At 43.3% G+C, this 20166-nt stretch overlaps 1 protein-coding gene across 1 annotated transcript; it reads left to right on the top strand.

The window, feature by feature from the left end:
• Positions 1-7116: 7116 nt before the first annotated feature.
• polr2a (RNA polymerase II subunit A) lies at positions 7117-19451 on the top strand. The gene is made up of 29 exons (XM_053860179.1): positions 7117-7434; positions 8056-8188; positions 8273-8409; positions 8493-8666; positions 9032-9313; positions 9398-9559; positions 9670-9890; positions 9986-10118; positions 10307-10431; positions 10508-10718; positions 10800-11009; positions 11076-11244; positions 11489-11583; positions 11657-11860; positions 11948-12170; positions 12283-12466; positions 12877-13048; positions 13131-13236; positions 13409-13614; positions 13722-13985; positions 14063-14270; positions 14345-14445; positions 14587-14691; positions 14765-14947; positions 15008-15211; positions 15288-15474; positions 15545-15658; positions 16073-16222; positions 16383-19451. The coding sequence occupies exons 1-29, from the start codon at positions 7348-7350 to the stop codon at positions 17531-17533; spliced, it is 5901 nt and encodes a 1966-aa protein (XP_053716154.1). The 5' UTR covers positions 7117-7347; the 3' UTR covers positions 17534-19451.
• Positions 19452-20166: the final 715 nt, after the last annotated feature.

Genomic DNA, 20166 nt, shown 5'->3' with positions numbered 1-20166 from the left:
ACAGCGCAGAGGGGAGGGATGGGCGACAGACGTCTGGTTTTTCCACTGCCAGGGAGAGAACGGGCAAATCAAATTAATTAGCTCCTTCATCTCCAGGCAGCTACTCAGGCATGCTGCCGTTGAAGAGAGAGTTGAGCACCGACAATGTAGAATAGGAGAGAGGACACAGCTTAAAGAGTGAGAAGCTCGCTGCGTATGTGTGTGCCATTCAGCAGGATGGGTAGACGAGGGGAGGGCTGCATAATTCTCTGATAAGCAAGCGGGTTGTTTTGCTGGAGCTGCTTCTGGGCTGTGAAGAGGAAGTGGCTGCATGTTGACAAATACTGCACACTGCTACACTTCAGGGTGATGGTACTTCCTGTTACAGACTGCATGTGTTTGAAAGGGTAAACACTGCAGCTGTTGCTGCAGAAAACACTTCGATTGAACCATCAAAACAGAAATCTTGAAAGTGACCGAGCAGTGTGGACCGCGATGGACATGTATTATTATTACTATCAAGGCACAGTTATAGTACATACCTCCGCCAAGTCTAGATTTTATTTTTTTTTTCATTGTCCTATCTACTTATCACTACATTTTCTATAGAATATTATGAGTACAATGAGCTGAAATGGAACATAGGCCAATAGCGCTACACAGTTGTTATATGCATTCTGCATATACAGAAATTAATTTAAAAAGCCTTGTTAGTCTGTTTTAATGAATTAAATGTGTATTTCAGTTTCTTCTTTGCCATTGACATGTATCATTTCATCATACATTTTAGCAAGATTAAACAGGAATCAAGTGCAGAACACAACATGTCTCCCCTTCGTTCGGAGTTCTGAGTGATCCAGTAGATGTGGGATGTAGCGGCTACAGTGCTTGTTCTCCTATAAGGCAAATGAAGGAAGTTGGAGTCAGAGATCAGGCTCAGCAGAAGATCGTCAAGGAACTTTTCAAAAGATCCGGTTGCAGTCTATATCTGGCTCTAAACATGAGCAACTGTTTTCAGTCCTCTTGCTTTAGCAAACAGTTCATTGGTGTGTGATCTAGCATATATAAATTATTCTGAGGGCCCTTTTCTAAAATTGTCTATTCTTATGGACTCCCATGTTTCTTAGTGTTTGGTCCTCATTGTTAGGACAGTTATGCATGGACTGGACACAGTCAGTTATCTCTTTAAAAAGGATATTCTTTCCAACCACATTTGTAAAACTGATATCTATTATGGCAGTCATCTTATGTGTCGACTCCTGTAGCAGGTCCATGGTGAAGTCGCCACATTATATATTTGTTTTGTTGTCTTGCTACCTGCACAGCACCCTTGGACCCTCCTTTCCATCATATATCTCAGTTCAACCTCACAGATTCTTACTATTTTCACCAGAGATTCCAGAAAAATTAATTCTTTCTTCCACCTTCCTTCTTTTCCACTGGTCCTGCATTATGGGTGAATTCACTTTCATAGTCGTCTCCTGGAGTTATAAGCTGCTCTTGTTTTCTTTTCATCATCATCATCATCATATCCTTTTCTACCATCTTTTTGTCATTCAGCTCTCAGCATAACTATCTCTCATAGTTATGTAGGATTTCCAAGTCGGAAAGGGGGAGGCTCCATTTCCAATTAACAATCCAAGATGGCTGAACATAAACAGGAAGTGCAAGTTTTGAATACTCTGAAGAAAAAAACACATAATAGAAATGTGTATATTTATCAAGACGTTGCTTATATTCGGGCAAGGCACAGGCTAAAATCTCTCTCATAGATGTTGTGCCCAGCTCTGCCTACCCACTTCCACAGTAACCGGAAGGCGGCATTAGTTACAAGCACTACCACAGTTACAGTAGCCGTAGCATTGCTAACCAGCCCTACATACCTTCTTCGCCAGCACATTTCTGATTATATTGTCATCCTTCTCCATTTTCAATCCCACGTTGATGGTCCCCACCCATCCGCCTCGCTATCATTTCAGTCAAATATTGTTGCTGAATGTTGATATTTTACTTATTTTGATAGTGGCGGGTCATGTACACAGGAAGCTACTGCTTCCTGTGACCTCAGTGTCTCTGAAGAAATACGGACCACAGACACAGTGTGACAGTGGAATGACATAAAGATTCAAGAGTTCGCAAAAGAAGTACAGTCACAAACTTGAGAGGAAAGTGAAGACAAGCCATGTTTTCCATTCTCCACATAATTCCACAATAAACTCACGGTGAGGAGTTGTATTTATTTAAGTATAGTAAAAGAAGGGTAAAGTAAACATAAGCAGCTCAGTTGCAGCCTCACCTTTGCTGCACCTGTAAGAAACCTGGATTAGTGCTAAGCGGATAAGGTAGGTAGAGGTAAGGTAGAATCACCATTAGTCACACAGTGCCCTGTCTGAAGAGCGGTAAATATGGCTGCTCTGAGAATAAGTGTGCGCGGGAGATAGAGCTACATTTTGGGCGGGATTTCTTTAGTTTTGAAACACCAGTGAGTAGTGACTTGTCTGACCTGGTGGTGCTGCTCCTCACTGTCCTCTTCATTTTCCCTCTGCTGAAAGTGCTTATGTAATAGGATGATACAGCAGCACCTACCCACTTTGAGCACAGATGATAGTACTGAACCACTTCACTGTTCGTCTCAATTCTAAATGAGGTCATATCTAAAAAATCAGAATCCTTCATTGTCCTTTAAGTGTTCATGTTTGTCACATAGTACCAAAATGAAGAATTAATTTAGAAAATAATGCGGGGAAAATAAATGAAAATTAGAAAAGCTATCAGAGAGCACAGACCTTCACCAACACATCAATCCACCAAGTATCCTTCAAAAACCATCCTGGATCCAGCCTGTGATCAGACTCGCTCCCCAAATTGAACTATGTATTCCTTATCGCATCTCACGCATTTCCTGAAAATTTCATTCAAATCGATCCTTTTCAAGTTATTTTGAACACAGACAGAAAAAAAACAATGCTGCTGAAAACATAACCTTCTTAGAGGAGGTAATAAATATGTCCACTTTTATTTAATTTCTCATTTTGTCACTCCCATCTTTCCTGACTTGCAGCAAAGTTTGCAATATACTTGAAATAGATAATACACTTCCGCTATGAGGTCACTGTGAAATAAATGTTTCAACTACTTTTTATGTGCATGTTTTGACGGAACACATACGTATTTAGCTGGTGTTTTTTTCCCCCCAAAGACCATTTCTGTGAGATTAGCTCAACACGTTTTGGAATCAGGATGTTTTTGCATCAGGGTAGAGGCAATTATTGATCTAGTCCAGAGGGTGGCAGTATTGTACAGTTGTTCGAAGCAAATGAACCCAAGAGACAGGGCACGAACACAGTGATGCTCGAAACGGTAAATTGGATTCGATATACTACCGTGTAGTGGTGACTGTGTTTACATTTACACAGCGCGCTTCGTGTAAACATTGCTGACGAGAAACGACGCATCAGGAATTTTTGGTAATTAAATCAAACTGGATTCACTGTCAACAGTAGGTTGTATGTAATAGGGTTCTGAAAACAAACTAGGAATTACGTATTTTATTGAGGGCATTAAATGTTCATTCTAGTGCTACGGTGAAGAATTTGCAAAAAGTTTTACATGGCAGACGAATTCCATTCGGGATTAAATGATCAGAGCTGAATAAAACAAATATGAGTGTAATTATTTCAAACAGTTCTGGAGCCAGAACTTAGCACCACGTTTCTGATGGACAAATGTAGCATTCAATTAAAAGCAACTTGGTGCCTTGATTCATCATATATTGAGTGTTAAATTGAGTCATTTATTCTGTTTTAATACCCACTTGCTACTCTCAAAGGACAACCATTCCTTAACCTCAGTCTATTTTGCACAAATGTTAGTCCTGTAAAAAAAAAAAAAAAAAAAAAAAACATTTTAGCAGTCAGTTTTTGTGGACTTGTTGAATGTATGCATTTGAGTTATTGAAAAGCTCCTCAAACCAGGCCATATCTTCAGCCGTCTAAAGATCGCTGGATAACTCTTGAGTCCATTTGCCTGAGGGAAACCAATGACTCCTACCTGTGACACGGATGGTTACCTTGCCAAAAAACTCACAGAGTGGGAACTCATGTTCTTTCCGGTAGCCAACAGATGAGCAGGTTCTCGAGGTCCACGTTTGATGATGCATGTCATGAATATCATCAATGCAGTCACTGTTTGCACAACTCATTATTCAAATAATCCCAAGGAGAAATATTACATTTGTGTTGGGGAGACACTTATGGGGGGCACTTATTACAGCCTGTCAAAATGCATATCATTTTATTTCACCAACTAAAACAATTGCACATCGATATTACAGTTCTGACAACTGAAGATCAAAGAAACGGTTTTATCCAACAAATCCCTTCCGGTAGCCAAGAAGTTGTCTCACAGGGGATTGGGGAAAAGTGCCATGATAAAATTAATGATTTGATGGTTCATTTGAGAATCTTCCTAATTTTTCCTCCTATATTGCAGCTTCAGAAAATATAGACTATAGTATATTTGAAACATTCGTAACTGCAAGACACCCGTTTGTAATTGAGGCAGACGTGATTCTTTGTTAATGCAATGACTTTACATCCACCAACGAAGAAAAAAAATTTTACCAGTTGATTATATTGCTGGAAGCAGTGGGGGGAGCTATGAGGAGGTGGTAGAAGCGGCTTGAGTGAAAAATCACTGTTGGTTCGTTCATGCCCACCATGATCCAGAGGGGGGAGCCAACTGCTAAAAGAATCCTTTGTGTCGTGCTTTCTCCCCCCGTATACACCGTGCACACCTGACTTTACAGTCGCCTTCTACCAATTCCGTGTAATATTACTACATACACTCATGACAGAAGATGTAACAGTCCATCATGGGTTTTCCGTAGGCCAGAACAACTCATGTTGAGGCTGGTATATTACGCAGTAATATATACTATTGCAGTATGATCCAAGTGTTTCTGACAAAAGAAACAAGCGAGACCGTTTGTTTCAAACGATGGCTTTATTTAAATGATCGGTCAAGTGTTACACAGTTAAGCTCTTAGGAATTTCAGTATTTCATTTCGCCATATTCGTCAGGCGATCCGTGAGCCTCATCAACAGTGTTCTCATTTGACTATCACCATATATTCACTGTTGACAGTTGCAAGGAGCATAAACAAACAATCCAGAGGATACAGCACATTATTAAAATTTATTTGACATACACTGCACGTGTACGCATCAACGACTGATCAAATACCATCAAGAACAGTTACGTTAACACCATCGACAGATCGGAAATATTTATCCAACGCGCCAATCATCGCTTATTACACCGTAAAACAAAACTAATGCGTTAAAGCTTTTGGCAGCCGCGCCATTAGATGAACAAGAAGTGTGGGGGGGGGAAACGTGCTACTACCTACCGCGTATAAGATGGGACGATATAATAAAAAGAACTTGGAAATGCCTGAACTTTGTCTCGGTGAATTACTTTGAAAACATAGAGACATACTGGCCAAAAACCACAACTGTCAAATGCTGAAAAGTTAAAAACAAAGTGCGATATTTTTCCATCAAAACTGCGAGCTACAATGGCTCTCACTGTCTGTCCTCTAGACAGGTATGTGAGGCAGCAAGAGTATCCGGACTCCATCTTCCCGTTTACAACAAGAACGCTGTTACGCGCCGCCATGTTGAATGCTAATAGTTTGTTAGCAATGTGCTTCGTTATCAATAAAACGTTGGAAGTACATACCACCGTCAACATTTGAGTCTATCCCCATGTAGTTCATATAATAGCAGTACTCTAACAAAAGGCTGTACAATGAACGTGATCGGCAAAAGTCCGTGGACACGTATGATACCGTATGTGAGACGCAGACCAGGGGCATATTACCACGAAAGACAAAACGAAATCCGTTTTCACAAAACGGAAAATGGTATATTCTTGTCTAATATGGCCAATTGGCGACGTACCGACCACAACGTGATTGTTGGCAATGTAATTTAAATAAGTCATATTTTGGCAGGATACAATAAAAGTGATCAGGTCAAAATGTGTTGAATAACAAACTAAGTATGTGACGGCCCAACAGTTGTAGAACGACCTTTCAATTAAACTGCCATTAAGTTCTTAAAATAGATATCGAACGCAAAACATCTTAATGTTACCAACACTTTCACAACGTGGCCTTTACGATTGTTCTCCCAAATTGATAAAACGGAAAGATTGAGGACATCGTAAAACATACAAATACAATAAATCCATCCAAAAGAGATGCGTACATACGTAGGTGTTGAAATTCCAATTAAAAACAATGTCATGACATAAGCGAGGCTTCTCCCGAACTTTCCTGAACCGTGTACCGATTGTCCTCCGCCACAACCGCATTCAAACGCAGGCGAGTCCCAGGCTTTAGTCGGGTCCAAAGAATCCGAAATCAAGCAAAGTTGAAATCCCGAAAAAAAATGTTTCTGTGAAATGTCAAATAAATGAATACAACTAACTGATTTTCTAAGTAAAATGAGAGCGAACATTTATCGTTAACGACTGTTTAATCGAACATCTGCAGTAGGCCTCAGCCCTGAGTTTCTTTTTCTCGGAGACCAGGCTCACCCAGCGCGAGACGAAGAAGAGGACAGAGGGGTTTTTTTATCTTTGCTCTGAGGGGAGAGTCGACATCGGCCATGATCGGCAAACATCGGAAAAGGGGAGAATTGTGGGTAATTTATTTTCAAGAACGTCCCTACCGACGTTACCATTGGTCCATTCCTTTCTGAAGCTATTTGTATAACAGAAAACTGACCAATGAGATAAATAACCTCCAAGACTGTTTTCACCAGGGCGCGAAAAACATACTACTCCGACCCACTGTGCTTTTTGTACCAATAGAAAACTCCAAGTACCAGAGAAATTCCCGCCTCTTGTTTTTATTTGCTGAAAGAAAGAAATGTCGTTGCTGATTGGCTCCGATTAAAATTGCAGTGAATCAGTGTGCGATCACCAATGAGCGTTGTAGTCTATTCCAATATGTCCCGCCCACTGATGAGTCAGTCCCTGCCTTTTGAGTGTGTAACCCCGTAGCAGGCAGTAGCTCTATAAATTGAAGCGTCGACGGCTTCTACCCTCAGAAGCGCTTAGTGCGCTCCAGAGTGTAGATCAAGAAAAGGAAAGGGGACAGCTAGTGGTGGCAGTAACAGGCTTAAACTAGCAGAATTGTAGCCTATTGTGGGTAAAGCCAGGCGTCTTTTCAGGGACATCGCCCTCGGAGACTTCCCGGTCACCGTCGGCAGCCTGACCGAAGCCGTGGTGGCGACTAAAGGCTGAGCCTGCTCACAAAGCGACGTGCTGAGGAAGAACGCGTCTCTTTGAATAGACAGGATGCACGGACCGCCCTCCGGCGACAGCGCATGCCCCTTGCGCACGGTCAAGAGAGTTCAGTTCGGCATCATCAGCCCAGATGAACTTGTAGGTTTCTTGGGGACTTGGGGGTGTTATCGATTGTTCTGCCGATCTCTCACGCTAATTCACAGTTTGTCGAGCAATCTTTCAGTCGTCGATGTGGCACACGCACTGTTCTGTTTACTAAGCAAGCGTTTGCTGTTAGCTTAGCATAGCTCGCTGTTGCCGGCTAGTGCAGCTAACTAGCTTGCTGCCGGAAGTTCGGAAACGTGGAAGCACAGAATAACAAATAACGTTATTACAGGAATGAAACACTTTTTTTCATTTTATTAATGCGTCCTAAATTTATCTTTGCTTATACCTAGTGTCTTTCGATTTCCATAACGGAGATTTGTAGGCTTGGCATTTAATGATGTAATCATTTGTCTGTCCAAAAAATAAAAATGAACAAAAAAAATATCAAGTAAGCGGTTTTTATTGACTCATTTAAAGAGCCCACTGTGCAGTATTTTCTAGGAATTCGTGTTATTTTGGCAATAGTGCGTCTCTCCTCTTGTGCCTTGTGTTATTTACAAAAAAAAAAAAAAAACAGAGGAAGATAATGTAACTGACAGCACAGTATAACAACTATTAGTATATTCTTGAGAAGATTTAATGTGATTAACGCTGAATACTTGTCTTCTTCAGAAACGAATGTCTGTCACAGAAGGGGGCATCAAGTACCCCGAAACAACAGAGGGTGGACGCCCTAAACTTGGTGGCCTTATGGACCCGAGACAAGGGGTCATAGAACGAAGTGGACGATGTCAGACATGTGCAGGTACAGTATTTTGTTTGACTTTTTTTCTGTACTTCAGTGGTTTTTATTCTATAATTAACAAAACATTTCTTTTAATCCCTGCAGGCAACATGACAGAGTGTCCTGGACACTTTGGGCACATAGAACTGGCAAAGCCTGTTTTCCACGTTGGTTTTGTAACAAAAATAATGAAGGTCCTTCGTTGTGTCTGCTTCTTTTGTTCCAAGTTGTTGGTAGACTCGGTAAGTACACTCAACATTGTGGTTATTAAAATGTGTAGTCTTTATTTTCCTTTCGTGAAACATGTCCCAAAACTCTCCCTCAGAATAACCCGAAAATCAAGGACATCCTGGCCAAGTCTAAAGGGAATCCCAGAAAACGCCTGACTCATGTGTACGACCTTTGCAAAGGAAAAAACATCTGTGAAGGTGGAGAGGAGATGGATAACAAATTTGGAATGGAGCAGCCAGAGACTTCCGAGGACATTACGAAGGAGAAGGTATGTTAGTGGTAATGTTTATATAACATTAACATGTGCATGTTTCACTCATAAGCAATATTCATTATAAACGGGACAATGCTAGCGTGACCTCTGTTATTATAGTTATTTGGTTGTAACGTTGTTATAACTAAGGGTGGGGTTGCATTTGAATTTTTAAACCAATCAGGTGGATTGTTTTCTCTATCTTGTGATTAAAATGTGTTATTTTCAGTCAGCTTCTATCATTTAAAAAAAATAAAATAAAACAGTTATCTGATTCCTATTCCCGGGATACCCCCACTGTTTGTATGATGACTGCTTTTCATTTTTTATTTTTGTAAAACCTTACAAATATTTGCTTTGCTTCTCCGTTGCCTGCACAGGGCCATGGTGGTTGTGGCCGCTACCAGCCGCGCATAAGGCGCTCTGGCCTGGAGCTCTACGCTGAGTGGAAGCATGTTAACGAAGATTCCCAGGAAAAGAAAATCCTCCTGAGTCCAGAGCGAGTTCATGAAATCTTCAAACGCATCTCAGACGAGGAAGACATCATCTTGGGCATGGATCCCAAGTTTGCACGACCAGAGTGGATGATTGTTACAGTGTTGCCCGTTCCTCCGCTTGCTGTCAGACCCGCTGTGGTTATGCAAGGCTCAGCTCGTAACCAGGTGAGACTATTGCAACAGGCTCATGCTCATATGCAGCTTTGTCTAAGTCGTATTGCTCCTAATGCCCATACATTTCTCTGACAGGACGACTTAACCCACAAGTTGGCAGACATCGTCAAAATCAACAACCAACTGAGGAGAAATGAGCAAAGTGGTGCGGCCGCTCACGTCATCGCAGAGGACGTAAAACTGCTGCAGTTCCATGTGGCCACCATGGTAGACAATGAATTGCCTGGATTGCCTAGGGTAAATGCTCAAGTCATTATTCTGTATTTGATATTGTCACAAGAAATATGGCAGTGTCACTTCAAGGGTGCCAAAATTTGCTGCTAAGTAATTTCTGTTTTCCTGAACAGGCAATGCAAAAATCGGGGCGTCCTCTCAAATCCATCAAACAGCGCCTAAAGGGAAAGGAAGGACGAGTCCGAGGTAACTTGATGGGCAAACGTGTGGACTTCTCAGCACGTACTGTCATCACGCCGGACCCAAACCTTCAAATCGACCAAGTGGGAGTCCCACGATCAATCGCTGCCAACATGACCTTCCCAGAAATTGTTACGCCCTTTAACATCGACAGGTACAATACAGATTGAGTTCAAACAAACTAGTTTATGCAAGTTGCGACATAATCACTTTTGATCATTAAAAAAATGTTTGTTTGTTTGTTTTTAGACTACAAGAGCTCGTGCGCAGAGGCAACAATCAATACCCTGGAGCCAAGTACATCATCCGAGACAATGGAGACAGAATTGACCTGCGATTTCATCCCAAACCAAGTGACCTTCATTTACAGATTGGCTATAGGGTATGGTCCTCAACACAGCACTGTTTGTGTCGGCAACTATAAAACCGACCTACCTACAGTTGACATTCCAAAATAGAAGTTCTTAAATGACTGAGAAGTTTGAACTGAGAAAAAAATTTGCCTGATGCAATGAACATAAATTGACTATGGCGGCTAATGCACATGTGCCTGTCATGTTCCACTTCTAGGTGGAAAGACACATGTGCGACGGAGACATTGTCATCTTCAACAGACAGCCGACGCTACACAAAATGTCTATGATGGGTCATAGGGTCCGAATTCTGCCATGGTCCACGTTTCGACTCAACTTGAGGTACGCTAATGAAATATTTGTTGTTTTGAACCCTGGACTTGTAGTTGAAGCGACTAAAAAGTCGCCCTCTTTGCAGTGTGACAACGCCGTACAATGCTGACTTTGACGGCGATGAAATGAACCTCCACCTGCCCCAGTCCCTGGAGACGAGAGCAGAGATTCAGGAGTTGGCTATGGTGCCACGTATGATCGTGACTCCTCAGTCCAACCGGCCTGTCATGGGTATTGTGCAGGACACTCTCACAGCTGTGCGCAAGTTCACCAAGAGAGACGTCTTCTTAGAGAGAGTGAGGACCCTTTATTCTCTGGTTTCCTTTCTTGGTGGCTGATCGGTTGGTATGAGGTCTTTATGCTTCTCTGCTCCACAGGGTGAAGTCATGAACCTCCTCATGTTTCTCTCCACCTGGGATGGGAAAATGCCTCAGCCTGCCATCCTTAAACCACGACCTTTATGGACCGGGAAGCAAATCTTCAGCCTCATCATTCCAGGACACATCAATGTCATCCGTACGCACAGCACCCACCCAGATGATGAAGATAGTGGCCCGTACAAACACATCTCACCTGGAGACACAAAGGTACTGAACGCTGTGATATAATTTCATTTTCAAAACTGAAGATGTAACAATGGCTCTTTCTCGCAGGTTATTGTGGAGAACGGTGAGCTGATCATGGGGATCCTATGTAAGAAGTCCCTGGGGACTTCAGCTGGTTCTCTTGTCCACATTTCGTACCTGGAGATGGGACATGACATCACCAGACTCTTCTACTCCAACATTCAGACTGTGGTCAACAACTGGTTGCTCATCGAAGGTACGTCTTTGAAATCTCACAGCACAGTCCTCGTATTGGTTGATTGCCCAATACACTTTTGAAATCACATTTATGCTGTCGAGATAAAACAATTAATGTACACATCTCTTGTGTGAGAGGATTGTACATGTACATCTACAAGATTTTGTAGTTGATATGTACAGCCCTTGGATTTATAAACGTAAAGACTTTCTTTCTAATTTGATTCTTATTCTGGACTTGCTTCACATTTTCCTTCCTTCAGGTCATTCCATTGGTATTGGTGACTCTATTGCTGACGCAAAGACTTATCTGGACATTCAGAATACCATCAAGAAAGCAAAACAGGATGTGATTGAAGTAAGAAAGGCTTTATTTGCGCAGTTAAATCGATAGATGGAACTCTTCTTATACTTCTCTGATGCATCTGTAGGTCATTGAGAAAGCCCACAACAACGAGCTTGAGCCGACCCCTGGTAACACGCTGAGACAAACCTTTGAGAACCAGGTGAACCGTATCCTCAATGACGCTCGTGACAAAACGGGGTCTTCTGCTCAGAAGTCTCTGTCAGAGTACAATAACTTCAAGTCCATGGTGGTCGCCGGTTCAAAGGGGTCCAAGATTAACATCTCTCAGGTAATGGGGTCTCCCGGTTCCTCGTGCTTGTGAGCAGATAATTGTATGTTCTAAAGCCATTGTTTTTGCTTTGCTGCTTCTGCTCAGGTTATTGCTGTGGTGGGGCAGCAGAACGTGGAGGGTAAACGAATCCCGTTTGGTTTCAAGCACCGAACACTGCCTCACTTCATTAAAGATGACTATGGTCCTGAGAGCAGAGGCTTTGTAGAGAACTCCTACCTGGCTGGTCTGACTCCAACTGAGTTCTTCTTCCACGCTATGGGAGGCAGAGAGGGTCTTATCGACACGGCTGTCAAGACTGCTGAGACAGGTGAGGCCACTAATGCTTATTTGATGGGCGAGATTCTGATGCAATGTGAAAAGAAAAACACACTCCAATTTTGTTGTGTAGTTCATTGATCCGAATGTTTGTTCCTCTACAGGTTACATCCAGCGACGTCTCATCAAGTCTATGGAGTCCGTGATGGTGAAGTATGATGGCACAGTGCGTAACTCTATCAACCAAGTGGTCCAACTGCGCTACGGCGAGGACGGTCTGGCTGGAGAGAATGTTGAGTTCCAAAATCTGGCCACAGTCAAGCCGTCACACAAAGCCTTCGAAAAGAAGTAAGAATCACATTTAAGAAGGGATCAGCTCATGAGGTTCAGAAAGCGGTACACATTGCTCCGGTCGACTTCATGATGACATCATGTCATCATGAAGTATGATGGACCATTATTTTCTTATGTTGCAATTTCTTCATTTAATGAAGAAAAGTATTTAGTTTATAAAAAAAGAAGAATGAATAATATATATATATATATATATATATATATATATATATACACACACACACACATATGTATATATATATACATATATATGTATATGTGTGTATATATATATATATATATATGTGTGTGTATATATATATATATTTATATATATATATATATGTGTATATGTATATGTATGTTGACTTGACAAGAATTTTCTTGGCCCCTTGTAATCTTATCACCTTACTTGATCCATTTAGGTTCAAGTTTGACTGCACCAACGAGCGAGCACTGCGGCGAACACTACAAGAAGATGTCGTCAAAGACGTTCTAACCAACGCCCACCTGCAGGGAGTGTTGGAGAGGGAGTTTGAGACCATGAAGAAGGACAGGGAGACCCTCAGGACTATCTTCCCAACTGGTGACAGCAAGGTGTGTGTGGTCACCGACACTCAATGAGATGTCCTCCCGCCACACCGCTCCAATCACTGCAGTGATTCATGTTCGCCTGCAGGTGGTGCTTCCGTGCAACCTGGCCAGAATGATTTGGAATGCTCAGAAGATCTTCCGCATCAACACTCGGACGCCCACTGACCTCAATCCGCTCAGAGTTGTTGAAGGTAAATTGGTTCATCTCAAAGTATGAGATTTATTGAAAGTATGTCTTCTGTTGATATCATTACATTTTGAAAAGGTTCAAATTGAGAAAATTTTAGAAGTGTGTAATCGGGGAAGAGAGGACACCTTTAGTAGTTTACATTGGATGTTAACTAAATATGTTCTGGCCCTCAGGAGTCCACGAGCTCAGCAAGAAGTTGGTGATTGTGAATGGTGACGACCCATTGAGCAAACAAGCTCAACAGAACGCCACCCTACTCTTCAACATCCACCTGCGCTCCACGCTCTGCTCCAGACGCATGACAGAGGAGTTTCGTTTGACCACAGAGGCCTTCGACTGGCTGCTGGGAGAGATCGAAACCAAATTCAACCAGTCCATTGTGAGTTTTTTCAACAGGTTTTTAGCATGCACGTTGAATGTTCTAGGTCTTGTGGATTATGACGTTCGCACAAACCAGTCTGCTGACATCTGCATTTTATCTGCAAGGCGCATCCTGGAGAAATGGTTGGTGCTTTGGCTGCCCAGTCCCTGGGAGAACCAGCCACTCAGATGACCCTGAACACATTTCACTACGCTGGTGTGTCTGCCAAGAACGTCACACTCGGTGTGCCCCGTCTAAAGGAGTTGATAAACATCTCTAAGAGGCCCAAAACCCCATCGTTGACGGTGTTTTTGCTGGGTCAAGCGGCACGTGATGCTGAAAGGGCAAAGGACATCCTGTGCCGTCTGGAGCACACCACTCTGAGAAAGGTTGGCAATGATTCCTGGTACACATTGGTCAGCAAATTGATCTGGACAGTGTCCTAATAACCCAAATTACCTTTCAGGTGACAGCCAACACTGCTATCTATTACGACCCTAACCCTCAAAACACAGTGGTGGCCGAGGACCAGGAGTGGGTCAACGTCTACTATGAGATGCCTGACTTCGACGTCACCCGCATTTCACCTTGGCTGTTGCGTATTGAGCTCGATCGAAAGCACATGACTGATCGCAAGCTGACGATGGAGCAGATCGCAGAGAAGATCAACACCGGTCAGTTGAAGAGAACCATCATCATGCAAATTGTGATGTGGGACTTGCCTAACCCTACCGACTCTCACTCACAGGTTTCGGTGATGATCTGAACTGTATCTTCAATGACGACAACGCTGAGAAGCTGGTGCTGCGAATTCGAATCATGAACAGTGATGAGAACAAGTTCAATGAGGTTAGTTACGATGGACATTAGTCATTCTGCTGTTAGGATGCCACTGCTGTCATCCTCTTTATTTAGGGCTGTTGTCATAATTGTGTGTGCCTCACGGACCAAAAACAATTTCACATTCACCTCCATCTTCCACTTTTCTAGGATGAAGAGGTTGTCGACAAAATGGACGACGACGTTTTCCTAAGGTGCATTGAGTCCAACATGCTGACTGACATGACCCTGCAAGGCATTGAGCAGATTAGCAAGGTAACGTTGGACATTTCACAACAGGATGATGTAATGGAGACGCAGATAAGTGAGTGTGTAACGTTCTGTACAGGTGTACATGCACTTGCCTCAGACGGACAACAAGAAAAAGATCATCATCACTGAGGATGGCGAGTTTAAAGCTCTGCAGGAGTGGATTCTGGAGACGGACGGCGTGAGCCTCATGAGGGTCCTCAGTGAGAAGGACGTGGACCCAGTGAGGACTACATCCAACGACATTGTGGAGATCTTTACGGTACGACGCATGGCGCATCGATTGTCTTCACATCATGGCTCACCTCCGACTCTACTCTAGGTTCTGGGAATTGAAGCGGTGCGCAAAGCTCTGGAGAGAGAGTTGTACCACGTCATCTCCTTTGACGGCTCCTATGTCAACTACCGTCACTTGGCTCTGCTCTGTGACACCATGACCTGCCGTGGTCACCTGATGGCCATCACACGTCACGGTATTAATCGACAAGACACGGGCCCACTCATGAAGTGTTCTTTTGAGGAGACGGTAGGAACAGCACTGTCACGCTTGATAACTAGTGAAGTTTAGAGTGGTAATAACCCTGTCACCTGTTTCTCCTCAGGTGGACGTGCTGATGGAGGCTTCATCTCATGGTGAGAGCGATCCAATGAAGGGTGTGTCTGAGAACATCATGCTTGGACAGCTGGCACCTGCTGGTACAGGGTGCTTTGACCTGCTGTTGGATGCAAAGAAGTGCAAAGACGGCATGGAGATCCCGACCAACATTCCTGGAATCAGTGTGGCTGGAAGTGCGTGTCCTGTGTTGTTGATTCATGGTGTTTTTCATTCCGATTATACTGACCTCTGTCTTGCCTGCAGCCACTGGAATGTTCTTTGGCACAGTGCCCAGTCCTATGAGTGGCATGTCTCCAGCCATGACACCTTGGAACACGGGCGCTACACCTGCCTACGGCGCTTGGTCACCGAGTGTTGGTAAGTACAGCGTCCACTCGTTTTTTTTTTTTTTTTTTGAGAAACCATGTTTTATTGCTTTTTTTTCATTGGATATCTGTGAATTCTCAACTATGACTAAATATATTTTGAAATTACATACTCGTGCACCCAGTGTGGCCCTTTGTGGAACAGTTTGCCCACCCCTGTACTAGACATAAGGAGGGGATGTGGACCTAACCCCGCCCCGTTTCACTAGAACAGGTTGAATGTCTGTCGGGATCATGGGAGCAAGCAAGCAATTTTTTCTATGTTCCACGAGCTCTTGACTTTTTTTGTAGTTTCTAAACTCTCACTTAAACCCTCCCAAAACTGTGAAAAAATATTGAATTCAGTACCACCGCGATGGCTGGTGCTGTTTGTCTAACATCTGGTGGCTGCATTTTTATCCAACAGGAAGTGGCATGACTCCTGGAGCAGCAGGTTTCTCTCCAAGTGCAGCGTCAGATGCAAGTGGGTTCTCGCCTGGTTATTCTCCAGCATGGTCCCCAACCCCTGGGTCTCCAGGATCACCCGGACCTGCCAGCCCCTACATCCCATCGCCTGGTTAGTAGCCTATATTTCGGGAACTGCCAGAAGTCTGTAGTAATAAGAAATGTTGTATTTTAAAGTGTCCTATTTTTGATTGTGCCGTCTTTCTCGAGTCTCTTTCCTTATGTCACTTCTTGAGTGCGGTGAAATGACTAATTTTGATGAAATTTTTCAGGTGGTGCCATGTCCCCCAACTACTCCCCCACTTCACCAGCCTACGAGCCCCGTTCCCCTGGAGGCTACACTCCCCAGAGTCCTGGTTACTCCCCAACCTCACCCTCATACTCTCCTACTTCCCCCTCTTACTCTCCCACTAGCCCCAACTACAGCCCAACATCTCCCTCCTACTCTCCCACTTCCCCAAGCTACTCCCCGACCTCACCCTCATACTCTCCCACTTCTCCCTCCTACTCCCCGACCTCCCCCTCTTACTCCCCAACCTCTCCATCTTACTCGCCCACATCCCCCTCTTACTCCCCAACCTCCCCCAGCTACAGTCCCACCTCCCCCAGCTACAGTCCCACTTCACCCAGCTACTCACCCACATCTCCATCTTACTCTCCTACATCACCCTCGTACTCTCCCACCTCTCCTTCCTACTCCCCCACCTCTCCCTCCTACTCGCCTACATCTCCCTCGTACTCTCCAACAAGCCCCAGCTACAGCCCCACATCTCCAAATTACACACCCACCTCACCCAGCTACTCACCCACATCACCTTCATACTCTCCAACCTCTCCCTCGTACTCGCCAACCTCTCCCAACTACACCCCTACAAGCCCCAACTACTCTCCTACTTCCCCCTCTTACTCGCCGACCTCTCCTTCCTATTCTCCATCAAGTCCGCGGTACACCCCGCAGTCTCCCACCTACACACCCAGCTCCCCCTCTTACAGCCCCAGCTCCCCTTCCTACTCCCCTACCTCCCCCAAGTACACCCCGACCTCACCGTCTTACAGCCCCAGCTCCCCAGAGTACACACCCACTTCCCCCAAATACTCACCCACATCGCCAAAGTATTCACCAACTTCACCGAAGTACTCTCCCACTTCACCCACCTACTCCCCAACCACACCCAAATACAGTCCCACCTCTCCTACCTACTCGCCGACTTCACCCACCTACACCCCCACAAGCCCAAAATACTCGCCCACGTCTCCTACTTATTCCCCGACTTCACCCAAATACTCGCCAACATCTCCCACGTATTCTCCAACGAGTCCAAAGGGCTCGACTTACAGCCCCACCTCCCCTGGATACAGCCCCACCTCTCCTACCTACAGCCCAGCCATCAGCTCTGACGACAGTGACGATGAGAACAACTAAAGCGCTGCGGATGGAGAGGAGGAGAGGCAGCTGAAAGGCACCACCCCGATGGATACCCCACCACCACACAGTGGGTGGCTGAAGGATTGACTCAGATGCGGTCCAGCTACTGTTTTGTTTTTGGTTTTTTTTGTTGGGGATATCTTGATCTCTTATGTTATCCACCCTCTGTTATCCTCCAAAGTAGTTCAAACTATTATATGAAAGACACAAACTGCTTTGCCTGAAGGATAAAAGGCTGCCTTTTGAAAGAGTTTATTTAATTTTCACGCAGTGTTGAAGTGAAATGCTATGATGAGAGAAAGATGGTGAACGAACATTTCCCTCCCTGTTCTGCAGCTGCTCTTCTATTATCAGCTGCTGCTGGAAGTTCACTTGTACATATTGCCAAAAGCCTTTTTGAACAGAGGATTGTAAATCACTGAAGTATAAACTCTTAAGACCATGGAGAGCAAAATATTGAGACTTCCTTTATTACTGCATATTTCACTGAGGTGACTCTTTGACCGTCTTTGTTGTAAAAAAAAAAAAGTTTTTTGGCTGGATGAAAGTTGAAAGTGTATTTTTGTAGAGGACGCTGTGAAACTTGGCAAATGGTCTGATTTAGGGACTTGCAGGATGTGGACAAACTGGCATTAAAGGGTATTCAGAGTTCGACTTGGTTGGTCGAGTTTACCTGTACCCCTGTCTTTTCCCTCGTTCTTATCCCAATGACAAAATTTGATGTCTTGAAAACATCCACCAGCAGCAGTCAGATTTTCAGGATCATATATCTTCAGATGTCAGGTTGTGAAATGGTTCCAATTTGACCAGAAAGTGAATCACATGTGTGGCATCAGATCTGCGTTCCTGCTATTGTTTGCATGAGTAGCAAATGTTTGTCAGTTTAAATCAAAACCTTAGGTTAAATCAGTTTCAATTAATCTCACTTGATGAAGTTTCTAATTTCTGATAGCTCAAGTGAAAAGCAGTTCTCTCTATTTGGACTGTTAAATTCATTTGAAACATGTTTGCTTTTGAGAATAGAGAAAGTTTACACTATTAAAACCATTCTTTTCCTTTAACTTTCTCTGAGAATCGTTGACCTGTTAGTGGGGGCTTCATGTGTTGGACAGAGGCATGTGTATGTTTATCTAAATTGAAACTCACCTTTCTTCATACCAAATTCAAAAGTATTTTGAAAAATTGTTTTGTTGAAATAGTTTTTCTTCCCATCTTCAGAGATGGTCAAACTGACCATTGAGTTTTTGGGTTTTTTTTAAGAACACTTACCCACTACATTAGTGTGATCTTTGTTTGAAGTTTAGACTCATTTTTTTCACATTACCAAGTTTTCTTCTGATCTTTCTGATCTTTCCATTTCCTTGATGGAACAATGGTTTCCAAAAAAAAACTCACCAAAGTCTTTTCTCTCTTGAGCCAGTGGTTCTCATTTATAAATCAGTGTTCTTTTGTTCTACCCATGTGACACAGGGGATCTTTGTGATAGACCTAATCTGACAGGAGTTATGCAGAGTTGAAGTTCATAGCTTCAATATATGAAATCATTTGCTTCCCAACACATTGAAAGGAAAATGTAGACTTGAAATTTCCTGCTGGTTAATACTGTGGCGGCTCCAGGTTTTGGAGATTATTTATCCACTTTGCTTGAATTTACAAATTTGCTCTTTGTTATGAGATATCCAGTCAATCTTGGTCATTTGAACTCCTGGGTTTTGCGAATGTCTAAATGTATGCGTGTGTGTGTGTGTGTGAGAGAGAGGGCAAGACAGGGTCAAATGTGAGGAATGACTCTGTTTGGACAAAGAAAAGGTTAATTTAAAATTGCCACTGTATAGATATTCTGTATCTTGATTTCTGTATCTTGTTTTATTTTTTTGACTCTGAAAAAATGAATAAAAATTGTTCTACATTCTTGTTTTTCCTGTCAGTTTGTGTGGTGCTTCTTATAAAATTGTTGCAGTAATACCCGCACATCATTCGCATCTCTCTTTCATAACTGAAGATAGAATGTCTCACAAGTAGCGCTAATGCTGCTACACTGCGTCTGTTAGGGGTCGTCAACAAATATTCATATATATATATGCAAATATACTTGTTCTTTGTACTTATTCATTCCAGGAAATGTGTTCAAAAGGGTCCAAAGTTATTGTGAACTGTCAAGGGACACTCACCACATCAGACACAGACAATTTTGTTGACATATTAGGCTTAATATTTTTATTATATTAATATTTTTACAAATGGTGCAGGTTTTTGTTCCAACTGATCAAGCACACACAGTTTAACAAGTGAGGTTTCAGGTGAAACCAGCAACACCAGACTGACAATCATCTGATAACTCTCCTGACAGGTGAAAAGGCGTTCTCCTTATAGGTTAGAACAAAACCTCCACCCACTGCGGCCTTTTGTGGAAGAGTACGCCCACCCTTCATAGAGATCATATGCTGCCGCGGTCGGCATATTTGTCATCTATTTCCCGTAAGGAACCGGCATTGTGTCAAGTTTGTTGGCGTGCACAGACTCGGCTGGATTCCCTCCCTCATTGTGTTCCCTGACCTCTCACACTTTTTTAGCTTGACAAATATTGTTTGCATTGTATGGAGACACTTTTACATCGGACGGTGGGATTT

The sequence above is a fragment of the Synchiropus splendidus genome, chromosome 3, assembly GCF_027744825.2.
Source record: "Synchiropus splendidus isolate RoL2022-P1 chromosome 3, RoL_Sspl_1.0, whole genome shotgun sequence".
In the NCBI taxonomy this organism is placed as follows: domain Eukaryota; kingdom Metazoa; phylum Chordata; class Actinopteri; order Syngnathiformes; family Callionymidae; genus Synchiropus; species Synchiropus splendidus.
Note: the sequence above shows the minus strand (reverse complement) of the source record. Positions and strands in the feature narration are given on the sequence as shown.